The sequence below is a fragment of the Mugil cephalus genome, chromosome 9 (assembly GCF_022458985.1).
Source record: "Mugil cephalus isolate CIBA_MC_2020 chromosome 9, CIBA_Mcephalus_1.1, whole genome shotgun sequence".
NCBI lineage: Eukaryota > Metazoa > Chordata > Actinopteri > Mugiliformes > Mugilidae > Mugil > Mugil cephalus.
The window spans coordinates 6147815-6160054 of NC_061778.1; the positions used below are offsets into that span (position 1 = coordinate 6147815).

General features: G+C 42.1%; 2 protein-coding genes across 2 annotated transcripts; both read left to right on the forward strand.

Annotated features, from left to right (window-relative positions):
- Positions 1-71: 71 nt before the first annotated feature.
- On the forward strand, positions 72-4858 carry usp16 (ubiquitin specific peptidase 16). Its single transcript, XM_047593815.1, has 18 exons — positions 72-279; positions 454-522; positions 601-797; positions 884-987; positions 1072-1184; positions 1276-1511; positions 1587-1682; positions 1789-1919; positions 2026-2113; positions 2188-2269; positions 2391-2482; positions 2579-2632; positions 2718-2885; positions 2968-3649; positions 3794-3888; positions 4026-4112; positions 4208-4355; positions 4444-4858. Exons 2-18 carry the CDS (start codon positions 462-464, stop codon positions 4560-4562), a joined length of 2553 nt encoding a protein of 850 aa, XP_047449771.1. The 5' UTR covers positions 72-279; positions 454-461; the 3' UTR covers positions 4563-4858.
- Positions 4859-4879: 21 nt separating this feature from the next.
- Positions 4880-10790, forward strand: LOC125013295 (transcription regulator protein BACH1-like). The gene is made up of 5 exons (XM_047593816.1): positions 4880-5028; positions 6081-6338; positions 7273-8439; positions 8529-8735; positions 9649-10790. Exons 2-5 carry the CDS (start codon positions 6099-6101, stop codon positions 10009-10011), a joined length of 1977 nt encoding a protein of 658 aa, XP_047449772.1. The 5' UTR covers positions 4880-5028; positions 6081-6098; the 3' UTR covers positions 10012-10790.
- The last annotated feature ends 1450 nt before the right edge of the window (positions 10791-12240 follow it).

Below are 12240 nucleotides of genomic sequence, written 5' to 3' on the forward strand. Positions count from 1 at the left end.
ACTCCTTTGAGCGACGCACGCAGGAAGCGTGAGCAGTGAGCAGCAGAAACTGTGGCACCATCACATTTTGTTCCCCTGTTGTCTGCATGTGTCAGCTGGGATTTTTTTTTTTGCCAAATCAGCGGAGTAATTTGTGCTCATTTTTAACTTTGTTCTCCAAATTTCTCAACTACAAGCTCAAATGTGCTGGCCGAGCTCAACATTTAATCATGTCCGACTTTGACAAGTCATCCATCCAAAGTAAACGAAACTGAAAACGTTAAGGCTTCGTCTGTGACAGTAAGTTGACTGGATCATGAGGATGGTCTTGGTAGTTTAATGTGTCATTATATGCTGTTTTGTTCTGTCCTAAATTGTATTGGCACTAGAATGTGCGTGTAGCATTAAAAACTGATGAATTTATTAGCCTAGCGTTGATTGCTGTGTCTAATTTCCATTCATTTCTTAATGTAGGGGTGACAATGGGGAAGAAAAGGGCAAAGGACAAGAGCTCCAAAGAGGACGATGACATCGAGCTAATGGGTAAAAGGATAAATCATCATCTTCATGTAATATAACGACCTGTGGAAGGTCTAATGCCTTTTTTCTTTGTCTTCATAGTCCCGTCCTGTAGACACATTAAGAAGGGAACAGACCAAACTCTTCTAAAGAAACTTTCTGCTAATTCTGACTGGACCAGTTGTCAGGATTGTAAGAATGAAGAAAACAAGGAAAACATCAGCACCACTGTGCCTGAGGACCCTGAAGAGGAAAAAGACACAGCAGCGTTGTGGATGTGCTTGAAATGTGGACATAAAGTGAGTTTATTCTATGTATTTATCATTCAGAGTTTGACAGTGTATGAAGTGACTGTCCTGCTAATGTAATTTATCTATTCTCCCAGGGATGTGGACGAAATTCTGAGAACAAGCATGCCATCAAACATTATGAAACTCCTCGGTCAGATCCACATTGCCTCGTGGTCAGCTTGGACAACTGGAGTGTGTGGTGAGTGTTTTTATCAATCACAAAGGCATATGGTCATTTGATATCAGAAGATTTTTTTTTTCTAACGTGCTGTCCACTTTGCAGGTGTTACATATGCGATGATGAAGTCCAGTACTCCAGAACGGGGCAATTGGCTCAGCTGGTGACCAATCTGAAAAAACAAACCTCTGAAGAGCCCATAAAGAGACCACAGAAAAGTACGTACTCTAAGAAGGTTTAACTCCGTTTTTACAATCAAAATGTGTTATTGGAATCTAAAATTCATCTCCGCCATGTTTTCTCAAACAGGAGTGAAGGAAGACGACTTGGTGGAAGCTGAACAGAAGACAGAGACACTAAAAACAGAGGAAAATGACAGCAAGGAGAACAAAGAAAATGAGGATCAAAAGAAAGAAAAGAAAAACACCAAGAAAGACGCTGTTGGGAAATCACAAAAGTCCAGCACACCTGAAGAAAAATGTGGTGTTTCTGTAAAAGGCCTGAGCAACCTGGGAAACACCTGTTTCTTTAATGCGGTCATTCAGGTAAGACAATTCCTTAGGATCAAAGTCGTATGTTAAATGAGAGTGGTTAGTAAATGCAGTCATTGTCTTTTCCAGAATCTCTCTCAAACTCAGCTTTTAAGAGAGACTCTCAACAAAGTGACCGAAGAGAAAACACATCTCAACATTAAACCTGATGTCTCGTCGGATCTGGTATGTTGTCACTTTAAATTGTGTTTTCTCTTGTAAAGACATTAGATACATCCTACCTAATATACAGGGTTCATCACTTTAAAACATCATTTCATCATGATTGCAGGAGCCTGTTGTCGTGCAGTTAGACCAGCCTGGATCCCTGACTTTAGCTATGTGTCAACTGCTTAATGAAATCCAGGAAACCAAGAAGAGTGTGGTAACACCGCGGGAGCTGTTCACACAAGTTTGTAAAAAGTGAGCAAATCTTAACATGTAGACACAGAGCTCAGCCTTAAGATAAGAGACGCCTCCTAGCATCGCTGCATTAAGGGTTGTTTGTCATTTCATCTCATCTCTGCAGGGCTGCCAGGTTCAAAGGATTCCAGCAGCAGGATAGTCAGGAGCTGCTGCGCTACCTCCTGGATGGGATGCGGGCTGAGGAGCTCAAAGTGTGTATTTGATTGAAAACACTGGTTCATCAAAGGTAACAATTTGCATTTAAAGACCGTGTTTGTCTCCACAGAGAGTAAGCTCAGGGGTAATGGATGCTCTGAAACAGTCTAGAAAAGGCACAGATGAAGAGAAGCTGAAAACGCTGGTAAAAGGTAAGTGACCTAGAAATTAAACCTCTTTTAGTCCATTCTTGTACAGTTTTGCTATACTGATAGTTTTTTTTTTTTTTTTTTTGAGAAATGTGTCTCTCTGACGATTAATTTCTGATTTCAGAGTACGAAAAAAATGGATTCCCAAAAAACTTTATCGACCAAGTCTTTGGTGGGGAATTGACCAGCACTATAATGTGTCAGCAGTGTAAAACGGTTTGTATTATACCCAAAAATAAATATATAAATCTAACAAAAGAGGACGTGCCCTGTTTGTTTTATGCTAAAATGTCCCACGCTTCACTCTTTCAGGTGTCTGTAGTCACAGAGATGTTTTTGGATCTTTCCCTTCCCGTGTCTGATGAGGTGAAGCAGTTATCAGTAATTTTCAACAGTTTGCAAAGCTGTTAATACTTTATTGATATTACATACAGCATACAACATCTTACAGGCATACAGAAAGAAGAACCAAAAAAAGATGGTTCAGAAGACCAGTGAGTCGAGCGAGGACGGCAGAAACAGCCCCGCGTTGACCAGCGGTAATGAGGACGTTCCCACCGGGACTGGCAGCAAGTATCAGCAGAAGAAAGCCAAGAAGCAGGCAAAGAAGCAAGCAAAGGTATATTTTTTCCTCATTTCATCTTTTTAATCAAACGTGTAAAGTAAATAGTCTGAACTGTGTTGTTTGTTTGGACCTGCAGCATCAGAAAAGGCAACAGAAGTTTGAGAGCAGGGTAACTCTGGACCGCCTCACGTCTCCAAGCCACACGGAAGGCGAACAGATGGATGTTTCTGCAGATGCAAAGGACATGGAAAACGGTGACGCTGAAGCACATGAAGAAGCCAGTGTGACTGAGCAAAACCCTGCACCAGCGAGTGTGTCTGAACAGGACCAGGAGACCACTGACACACTCCCGGTCGAAGAGGAAAAGGAAGAAGACGAGGATTCGGTGACTGACTGTGACTCATCGGCAGTCAGCAACCGTTTTAACGTCTTGTCGGACGAACAGGAAACTCCTCAGAAGGACGAAGACGCATGTGATGAAACTTCCAACAGGGATCACGAAGGAGAGGGGGACACAGAGCTTGTAGATGAGATGCAGAAAGTGTCCCTGGACGATGCCTTTGTGGAAGAGTCTGATGCTATGGAACAAGGCGCGGAGAGTGGAGATGAAATACTAGATGAGAAAGAGTACACAGTAATAAACCGAGACCCAGAGCTGGCCTTCCACACGCTGGCTACCAGGACAACCCCGGAGAAACAGGAGTGTTCGGTGCAGTCGTGCCTTTTTCAGTTCACAGAAGTGGAAACGCTCACACAGAACAACAGCTTACTATGTGTCACTTGTACTAAGCGGCAGCTGAAGAAAGAAAAAGCTGGAGGTACGTAGAAGGTTCCTCTATAATAATATTTGACATGATAATAATTTTGTAGCCCAGTTAAATGTATGTGGCTCATCTTTTTGTTTTCTTTCATCTGACTAGCTTTTTATCTAGGAATCTAAATAAATTTATTTGTGTGTTTAGGAACCAAGAAAAACGTCTATACGGACGCCTTGAAGCAAATGTTGATTTCATCTCCCCCACCGGTTCTTACCCTTCATTTGAAGAGATTTCAGCAGGTAAGATTTTTTTTTTTTTAACATCTTTTTCTTTTACACCCTATCTGATTTTAATTATATAGCTATGAACCAAATATTTAAGGAACATGAAACACTTTTGTTTCTGTACTTTTGTGACACACACACTTTTCTTCTAGAACGGATACAGTATTTGTAAAGTGAACAGACACGTCCAGTTCCCCTTCATTCTGGATCTAGCTCCTTTTTGTGCGGTTAAATGCAAGGTAAGCATGGAAAGGAAAACCTTTCATCGCACGTCAATACTCAAATAGGCCTGTTTGTAAATATCCATGCACTGAAAACAATTGTTTCTCAACAGAACATGGCGGAGGGGGATACTCAGCTTTTGTACAGTTTGTACGGCATTGTCGAGCACAGTGGGACCATGAGGTCGGGTCATTACACAGCCTATGTGAAAGCACGACCTGACTGTCCTAAACCGTTATCAAATGGACTTGCAGCACAAGGTATGTGAGCTTGGCCAGGATAACTCATGGAAAAATAACTTGATTTTAAAATTTAAATTATCTCTGTCGACTCATCATTTTCCTCCAGGAGCGGAGCCACCCAAAGGATCATGGTTCCACGTCAGCGACACAAGTGTTCAGCCCGTGAGCGAGAGTAAAGTCCAGAGCTGTCAAGCCTACCTCCTCTTCTACGAAAGAATCCTCTAATAAAACCTCACTACTCAGGAAATGCAAATAAACTAACCTGCTGCTTCAGCTCCATCATGCAAGGGATCTCAAACAGGGATGAAATTATTTACTTATTTTACAGAACTGTTGACATTTTCGTCATAGGTTTTTTTCCAAGGGTCAAATGGGACATTTAACATGTTTCTTCACACTCATTGTAGATGTAATGAAATTCAGGATGGAAGTAAAACTCACAAGGAACGGTTGGGAACAATAATCTGGAAAATATATCTATCTTTTTATAATCGTGTAATTAAATAATTCTAAATGTTGAACTGTTCTGCGTGCTGGCTGTCAAATTCTTACACTGAGCATGCGCAGTGAGCGCTGGTAATGATTTTTTTTTTCCTGGTCCGAATTGTCACATGACCAGAGGGAAGTCAGGCTCCGGACCTGTTCGTACCCCGAGTTTACTAATGGCATTTTTATCCAGCTGACATGGCAGGTTTGTGAACATTTTGCATTTTAAACTTATATTCAGAGCATAAAGTTGCCGTTTCAGAAGGTTTTAGCTAACAACGCGGAAGATGTGTCGGCTCGACGCAGTAGGTCCAACTAACGGTCTGGCCTAGCGTAAAGCTCTTCCGTTTGTATGACAACATTATTATTGTCGTAATAAACATTTTATTATAGGTTAGTGACACTACTTACTGGGTTTCAAAAGAGATTTTTCTTTGCGCGTTTCCCTCGGGGCGCTCTTGAGTAACTCGGCTAAACATGAGTCAGCATTTTAGCGTTAAACTCGATGTGCAAGAGTTAACATTCAATCCAGTGACCACAGCAAAGGGTCGGGTCGTCTCTGCGGACTGTTCGCTTAGTTAACTTATTAAATCTAGTCCGGCAGCAGTTTATCCGACCCTTTATCCTGCCAGGTCATTGTTAGCAGAAGTTACTGTAGTTGGCTGACGCCATCAGTTTTCAAAATAGTCAGAGATAAAACCGCTGGAGCATGATGCACAGGATGGGTGACCCAGTAAAATGTTACTCCCTGGACATTACTACGTGTTGTGGTTGATGAATGTCGATTGCATGTTGCAGTTGTCAGTAATCTGAACATAGTTGCAGTTAACTCCTTTGCATAAAAGTGGATTGTTTGACTGTGTGGGATGTTTTCAGCTGCAAATAATAAAATCACCTGCACAGCTTAAGGTGTTATAAGACAGTGAAATGTTAATATTTGATTTGTTTACTAAATTCTACTAAAAACACCTTTGCATCATTTGAGATATTTTAAAATGTGACTTAATTGGGCTACATCTCATTATTAAATATCAGTTTTTCTACCACTTATTTTGGCAATAAATCACATGTCCAAAATCACAGAGGAGTTAGTTTTTTAGAAGTTATGTTACAATGATAATGATCCAAATTCCTGCTTGTTAATTTTCTGTCGATGAAGTAGCTGACTAAATGTTGCAGAGGCTTACAAATCCCCAGTAGCCTATTTTGACCAATAGTGCATTGTGACCATGGTGTTTCGCTTTCTCTCTCACACAGGCTGAGTTCATAAGAACCATGACGCTCCAAGCTCCTCGAATGTCAGTGTTCACCTTCCAGTCTGCGGTGCACAGCGCCCATGTCCTCCAGTGTCTGAATGACCAGAGGCAGCGGGACGTCCTGTGTGATGTGACGGTGTTGGTGGGAGACAGGAGTTTCCGGGCCCATTGCTCCGTCTTGGCCTCTTGCAGCGACTACTTTCGCAGCAGGGTGACCAGCGTCACCAGACAGAATCCTATTGTTACCTTGCCTGATGAGGTTGGTGTCCTTCAATGAAGATGAATTTACACTGTCACTAATAGGGCTCGAAAGGCCGCGTGATCACGCAATGCATTGTGGGTCCCAAGTGCTATTTATGTGGTTAAAGATTGTTTGTTTACATTGGTACTCCATTCACAAATCTGCCACTTTAAGGAGTGTAGTTGAGTTTAACGGAGCAGCAGACTGAGCCGCTCAGGCCATTAGTTGTGTTGTTAAGGGGCAGAATGTCTCGGTATGTCCGGCTTACGGTAACACTAACAGCAGCAAAATTTTTCGGTGTCATTTTACCGACCTGTCTCTGGGAGTCACTGCCCATGCTGTTGTTTCAGCACTGGAGAAGAGAGTGTTATTTGTCTCAGTTGGAGACTTAAACGGTTAAAAAGTGAAATATCGTTGAACACAGCTGTTTGTTGTCCGCGCTGAAAAGAAGAGCTGCTCATTAGACTCATTGCACCATTTTATATCACTAACCTTAATGTTAATATGCTAAAAGGACAACAACAAAACACAAGTGCAATGCCATGCGAGAGACTTTCCAATTGCCCCCTAAGCCCACAATGCATTGCATTTTTGTCCTCAGCTAGGTCACCCTATCGAGTACCTGTAATGTATTCACCACGTTCCGCTAATTCAGTTGCTGTTTCACAAATATAAGGCATGATAGAGGTCATGAATCGTTGCCATATCAATTTTCTGAATAGCTAAAATGTTCCGTTACGTTACACTCACCACATTATATTCTACAGCCTGTGTAAGTTTAAGTGTATGATATACTATATATGTAATACCAACTATGAAAAAGTTTTTAAGTAAAAATAAATTCTGTTCCTTCTACTACCTCATAAGCTCGTCAAGTATCATTGTGGTAGTTTATAGTGGCACAACTTTTTTATTGCGATTCAACAATTTGCCGCACATCTCTTCCCCGCAGGTGACCGCGGAAGGGTTTGAACCTTTGCTTCAGTTCGCCTACACATCAAAGCTGCTTTTCACCAAAGAAAACATTCATGCAATTCACAGCAGTGCTGAGTTTTTAGGATTTCACAACTTGGAGTCAGCGTGCTTTGATTTCCTCATCCCAAAGTTTTCTGAAGGCAAAGGAACACCACAGGAGGTCAGGCAAAGAGCCTGTTGTCAGAGCCAGGATCCCAGTGCCAGTTTTGGCTCCGGTGTAGAGAGTAGCCAACCAGAGTCTTATGCGTCACACAGCTCAGTGCCTTCAGGAGATGATGAACAAACAGGCTTCTCATCGCAGTGTCCTCAGAGCGCGCAGGGTCCGACGAACAGTGGGGAGGAACACTTCTGTTTGGAGAGCTGTGGTCCGCAAATGGCCCAATTGTCTCTGGCGTTAACAGGAAATGGCGTGTGTCCTATGCTGTCTTTGCCGTGCCCTGACTCTAACAAAGCAGGCCATCCCTCTCCGTTTTGTGAAAGAGATATCTTAGAAATGGGAAGCGTTTGCAACGAAAGTGAGTTGAGTTTGACACACTGTGGCTTACCCCGCGAGCTTCCGACCCCAGGGCAGGCAAATCCACCAGAACTCATTGAGCAAGCGGGCACCGACATGAAACAGACTGTGGAGACGCTCGGTGCTGAAAGCAGCTGTGACCCCAGCTCATGTCCACTCAAGATATCAGAGGCGGTCGATTGCGACACAGTATTAGAGAAGAGTGAGGCCCCATTTGAAGAGGGAATGACAGGTGATCTGTCAGACCCTACGCTGACCGCTCTGAGTCATGACGAGCCGTTCGGGGAAAGGAGCCGTGAGGAAAGGGAAGTGGCTGAACATTTGGCAAAAGGGTTTTGGCCTGACCTGTGCCCATCTCAGGTTCCACCACTGCCCCTTGACCCTGTGGACCAAAACAATCTGGCAAAAGCGTCCGATTTTCACTGGCTGAAGCAGCTGGACTTGAGCTCCAGTGTAGGAGACTGTCCCTTCCTCAGAGACCTTGGGACAGGCGATGAACCTGCCGCACACGCTGACAACTTGTCCCAGGCAGAGAAGAGTCCCTACATGTCCCCCTCGCTCAACTCTGGGGATGACTCTGACCTGGACACAGATGGAGACACTGAGGCCAACAACAAACGAGCAGCTGAGGTCATTGCAATTCTAAGCCCATGTTTGTTATTTTGGTAGCTAAAGGCCATAAGTGAAATAAATATAACTTATAAACCTCTGCTTTACAGATTCAGCTCCCGTTCCCAGTGGAGCAGATCTCTGCGTTGAGTCGCAGCGCCTTCCAGCAGCTTTTGAGACAGCACAACCTGACTCAGGATCAGCTGGAGTTTGTCCACGATGTCCGTCGACGGAGTAAAAACCGCGTGGCTGCACAGCGCTGCCGAAAGAGGAAACTGGACAGCATACACCAGCTCGAATGTGAAATCAAAAAATTAGTAAGTTGACTTAATATGTCCACTTTTCCCACTGATGTGAGTACTTTGAGACTTTTAATGACCTCTAGCAGAGCCGTATATTAGAGAGAGTCTGGCCATCTCAAATCATGGATTAATACAATCGGAGAGAAGATCCTACAGTGTAACCCTATGGGGCAGACGTGCCATGTTGAAATAAATGTGTTATTTCCACCTTTAACGGGCCTATAAATGTTATTGCCAACATCTGTCAATATGTAAAAGTCCCTCACTTAAATATCCCAGCATCTGCTTACTTTAAATATCTTAAATGAGCCTGTAAAATGTTTTGTAGCCCAGTCACCTCATCAGTCATGGAGCCGTGTTTACCTTCTCCTCAGTCTCCTGTTTTCATTCATCGCTGTTAAAAGTTTGAAGTTAGTCAGAAAAATGAGCACGGCGTCATATTTTGACTTTTAATCCAATTTTATTCTGTTATTGCCACTTCGTTAGTTAGTTAGATGTATTTTACATTGTGCCCATGAAACACGTGACCAGCTCAGAACCAATCAGCATAGAGGGATTCAGACGGTCCATTCCCTAGTTGACCAGACTCTCTAATATACTAGTGGTACTTGGTGGAAGTACTTTTGTCTTCCTTAAACATGTTTTAAGCACGGTTCCACCACCACTGTCACCCAACAAAAGCGTTGATTTCGCAATAAAGTCAGTACGCTCGGTTTGTAAAAGTACATGAATGCATCTCACCCCTTTCCTCACTGAAACTGCTCGGTAGAAATTCTGTAGCACCTGGTAAATGGTGAATGGTAGTTTTAGATGTACAGATGGATCAAATTGGACCCGAATATTAAATGATCTTGACTGACGAAGGGACAAATTAGCAAAAGTAATAAGAAGCTAAAACAACTAACGTTTACTATTATCTTCTCAACAGAAAAGTGAAAAAGAGGTGCTGCTGCAGGAGCAAACAGAGCTCAAGCAAAGTCTTGAGGAGATGCAGAAGAGCCTGCGCGGGCTGTGCAAGAATGTCAGCATCGAGTCTGGCTCCGACCAGGACCACCTGCATCTTCTCGCCAAGCTCTCCTCACCGGACTTTCCCATCTCTTCCTCTGGCCTCGAGGGAAAAAACAAAGAGCCACAGATCACTATTGAAATGGTAAGTTGCTCTTCGGTTTGTGAACAAAGTGGGCCACCTGCAGACTCGGTTCACACGAATGCACCGCAGGCCACCGCAGAAGATGCAGGCTGCCCTGTTCCTTTGCCCAACGCCTGTCTGGACACGAACAACAGCCTATAATTGGACTCCAATTCTTTTGTCATTTCTAATTATGCAGGACCACAAGGCTAATGGTGGACCACGATTGTATACTGTATTCCTCTTTGTGGATGAAAAAAAAGGTTTCCTTTATATTGTGCTGAATTATTTCTGCCTGATTGAGGCATCTTAAATGGACACTGAAATGTGAAACATTTCTTTCTCTGGATTTCTAATCTGGATTTTACTGTAATAAACAGATTTCAGTATTCGTCAGTTTTAAGGTGCAGACAATTTTCAGGTAATTCCCAAACATTTCAATCTGTAAATTAGGTTTTTCTCAGGGAAACTCATAACCTGACTGTGTTTTGAATCTCGCTGCACATCCTCACCTCCTTCAACCTGCTCATTTAGGAACATTTATACTAAGGCATCTATAATTACAATCGGTATGATTTTATGTTGTTTCTTTGATTAAATATGCACGTCACTAACTGAACTTTTTAGATTAGATTAATACGGATAGTTTGAAGGAATAACTGTGGAAAAACTCGAGGAATGGTTATAGTGTGTCTGAAATGTTACAATGGAACATAAGAAATTATGTTATCTGATGCAAAATGTGCCTTATGCAATAGTGTAGCGTGACTTCTGAAAGATTAAGGTGTTATTTTTGCATATTCTTGTCTTAAGCACTGTTGCACATTAACCCAGAGCTAATATGGATGGCATTATCTTACATTTAGGTCTGTTTGCATGTTGAGGATTTTTTTATTAAATGCTTTCATGAAATAACAGATTTAAATAAACGTTTATTACCAGTCATTGATTCATTTTAAACACATCAGACATTAATTCTGTTTTTATTCGTGTACAGTAACAGAGTTTGCCCAGTAGAGGGAAGTATAGCTCCACCTCACCAGCTACGCAGATCATAAACGTACCGACAGCAGCACTGCAAGACTATTCCTTTGCAGCTTTTATTGAGATTTCTCTTGGAAAGTTTTATGTTTAGTCCAGGTGTTGAGTTTAAAAAAAATTTGCAACCTTTAAGGAACTTCAGTGGTTTATAGATTTATTGGTTTTACAATGATTCTGATAATACTGATCTGATCTGGTAATGATATAATACTCATTAGTTGGAGAGAGGACTCAAATAAGGGTGGAAATGAAAGGCAAACTCAGATGAGCCTGATAAAATGACTTGCTATGTGAACAGCAGACAAGAAATTAAAAAACGAAGGTGTACGTGACAGCCACTCCTGTAATCCATCTGTCCAAACTCAGACGTGAGACTTGTTATGCTGACGGAAGCCTTCTCGATTTGAAATCAAATACTTTTCCTTCACAACACTAGCCAACGACAGACTTTATCCACGCAGCTCATTTTTACACGAACGCCGCACATCACGAAACCGACTCATTTATCCTCAAACTTTAATGCTTTGCAGACTGGGCAGACACGATGAAACCGTGGAGTCACGGTTAAACCAGTGAACTTTACACTGCTTTATGGTGGTAGCCTTCTCTAAATTCATCCTAACCCCTCTCTTCCATCACGGCACGCCACATTTTGTGCAGACCACGCAATGTTTTTCATGCATGGCTGGATGTGTAAGTCATTATAGGTCAAGGCGTGAGATTCAGCAAAATTATTAAACCATTAAAAAAAAGAAAAAAGAAAAATGAATGTGACTTCCTACGTGTTTGTTACCACAGCCATCGCCATACTGTTACCATTTTGCTGCTAATTCTTGTAAATTACAAGTCACATGCGCATATAAAATAATTAATATAGTGCTCTGTTGTATCCACACTCTCATACAGCTGACTTTTGGCAGGAAACATAATAGCAATTGTTTTCAGTGAAAACTTATTGTTGCTTGTTTACTGGGAGGGTGAGGATGTCCATCTTTGAGCTGTCAACAAAACTTGGATAAACATTTGTTAAAGTTGATATAGTTGGGACGTCACCACAGCAATAACATGTGACAGTGGCATGAGTTCCCTCTTCTCATTTTGAGCGTCTTATATCAGACTTGCTCAAACAGACTGGCGTTAAATAGAGAAACCGTTTTAAGAAGGTCTCATAAAGCTGAAGAAGCAATTTTGTCCTCTGATATGAATTGTTATTTTACGTCTAATAAAACAGCCAGTGTAGCACTCGGGGACATTGACAGAAAAAGCAATCTCATTGTGTTTTTCCTCAGGACGGAATCCTCAAGGTTAAAGTGGTAATTACACCAGAAACCCTGAAGCGACTAATAACAC

What these genes read in the sequence shown, in the direction of transcription:
- usp16 (XM_047593815.1), top strand. Translation starts at nt 462, where the DNA reads ATGGGGAAGAAAAGGGCAAAGGACAAGAGCTCCAAAGAGGACGATGAC. An exon ending in TTCACACAAGTTTGTAAAAA is followed by an intron (nt 1,920 to 2,025) that starts GTGAGCAAATCT and finishes TCATCTCTGCAG; the next exon opens with GGCTGCCAGGTTCAAAGGAT. An exon ending in AAATGGACTTGCAGCACAAG is followed by an intron (nt 4,356 to 4,443) that starts GTATGTGAGCTT and finishes ATTTTCCTCCAG; the next exon opens with GAGCGGAGCCACCCAAAGGA.
- LOC125013295 (XM_047593816.1), top strand. Translation starts at nt 6,099, where the DNA reads ATGACGCTCCAAGCTCCTCGAATGTCAGTGTTCACCTTCCAGTCTGCG. An exon ending in ACAACAAACGAGCAGCTGAG is followed by an intron (nt 8,440 to 8,528) that starts GTCATTGCAATT and finishes TCTGCTTTACAG; the next exon opens with ATTCAGCTCCCGTTCCCAGT. An exon ending in AATGTGAAATCAAAAAATTA is followed by an intron (nt 8,736 to 9,648) that starts GTAAGTTGACTT and finishes TCTTCTCAACAG; the next exon opens with AAAAGTGAAAAAGAGGTGCT.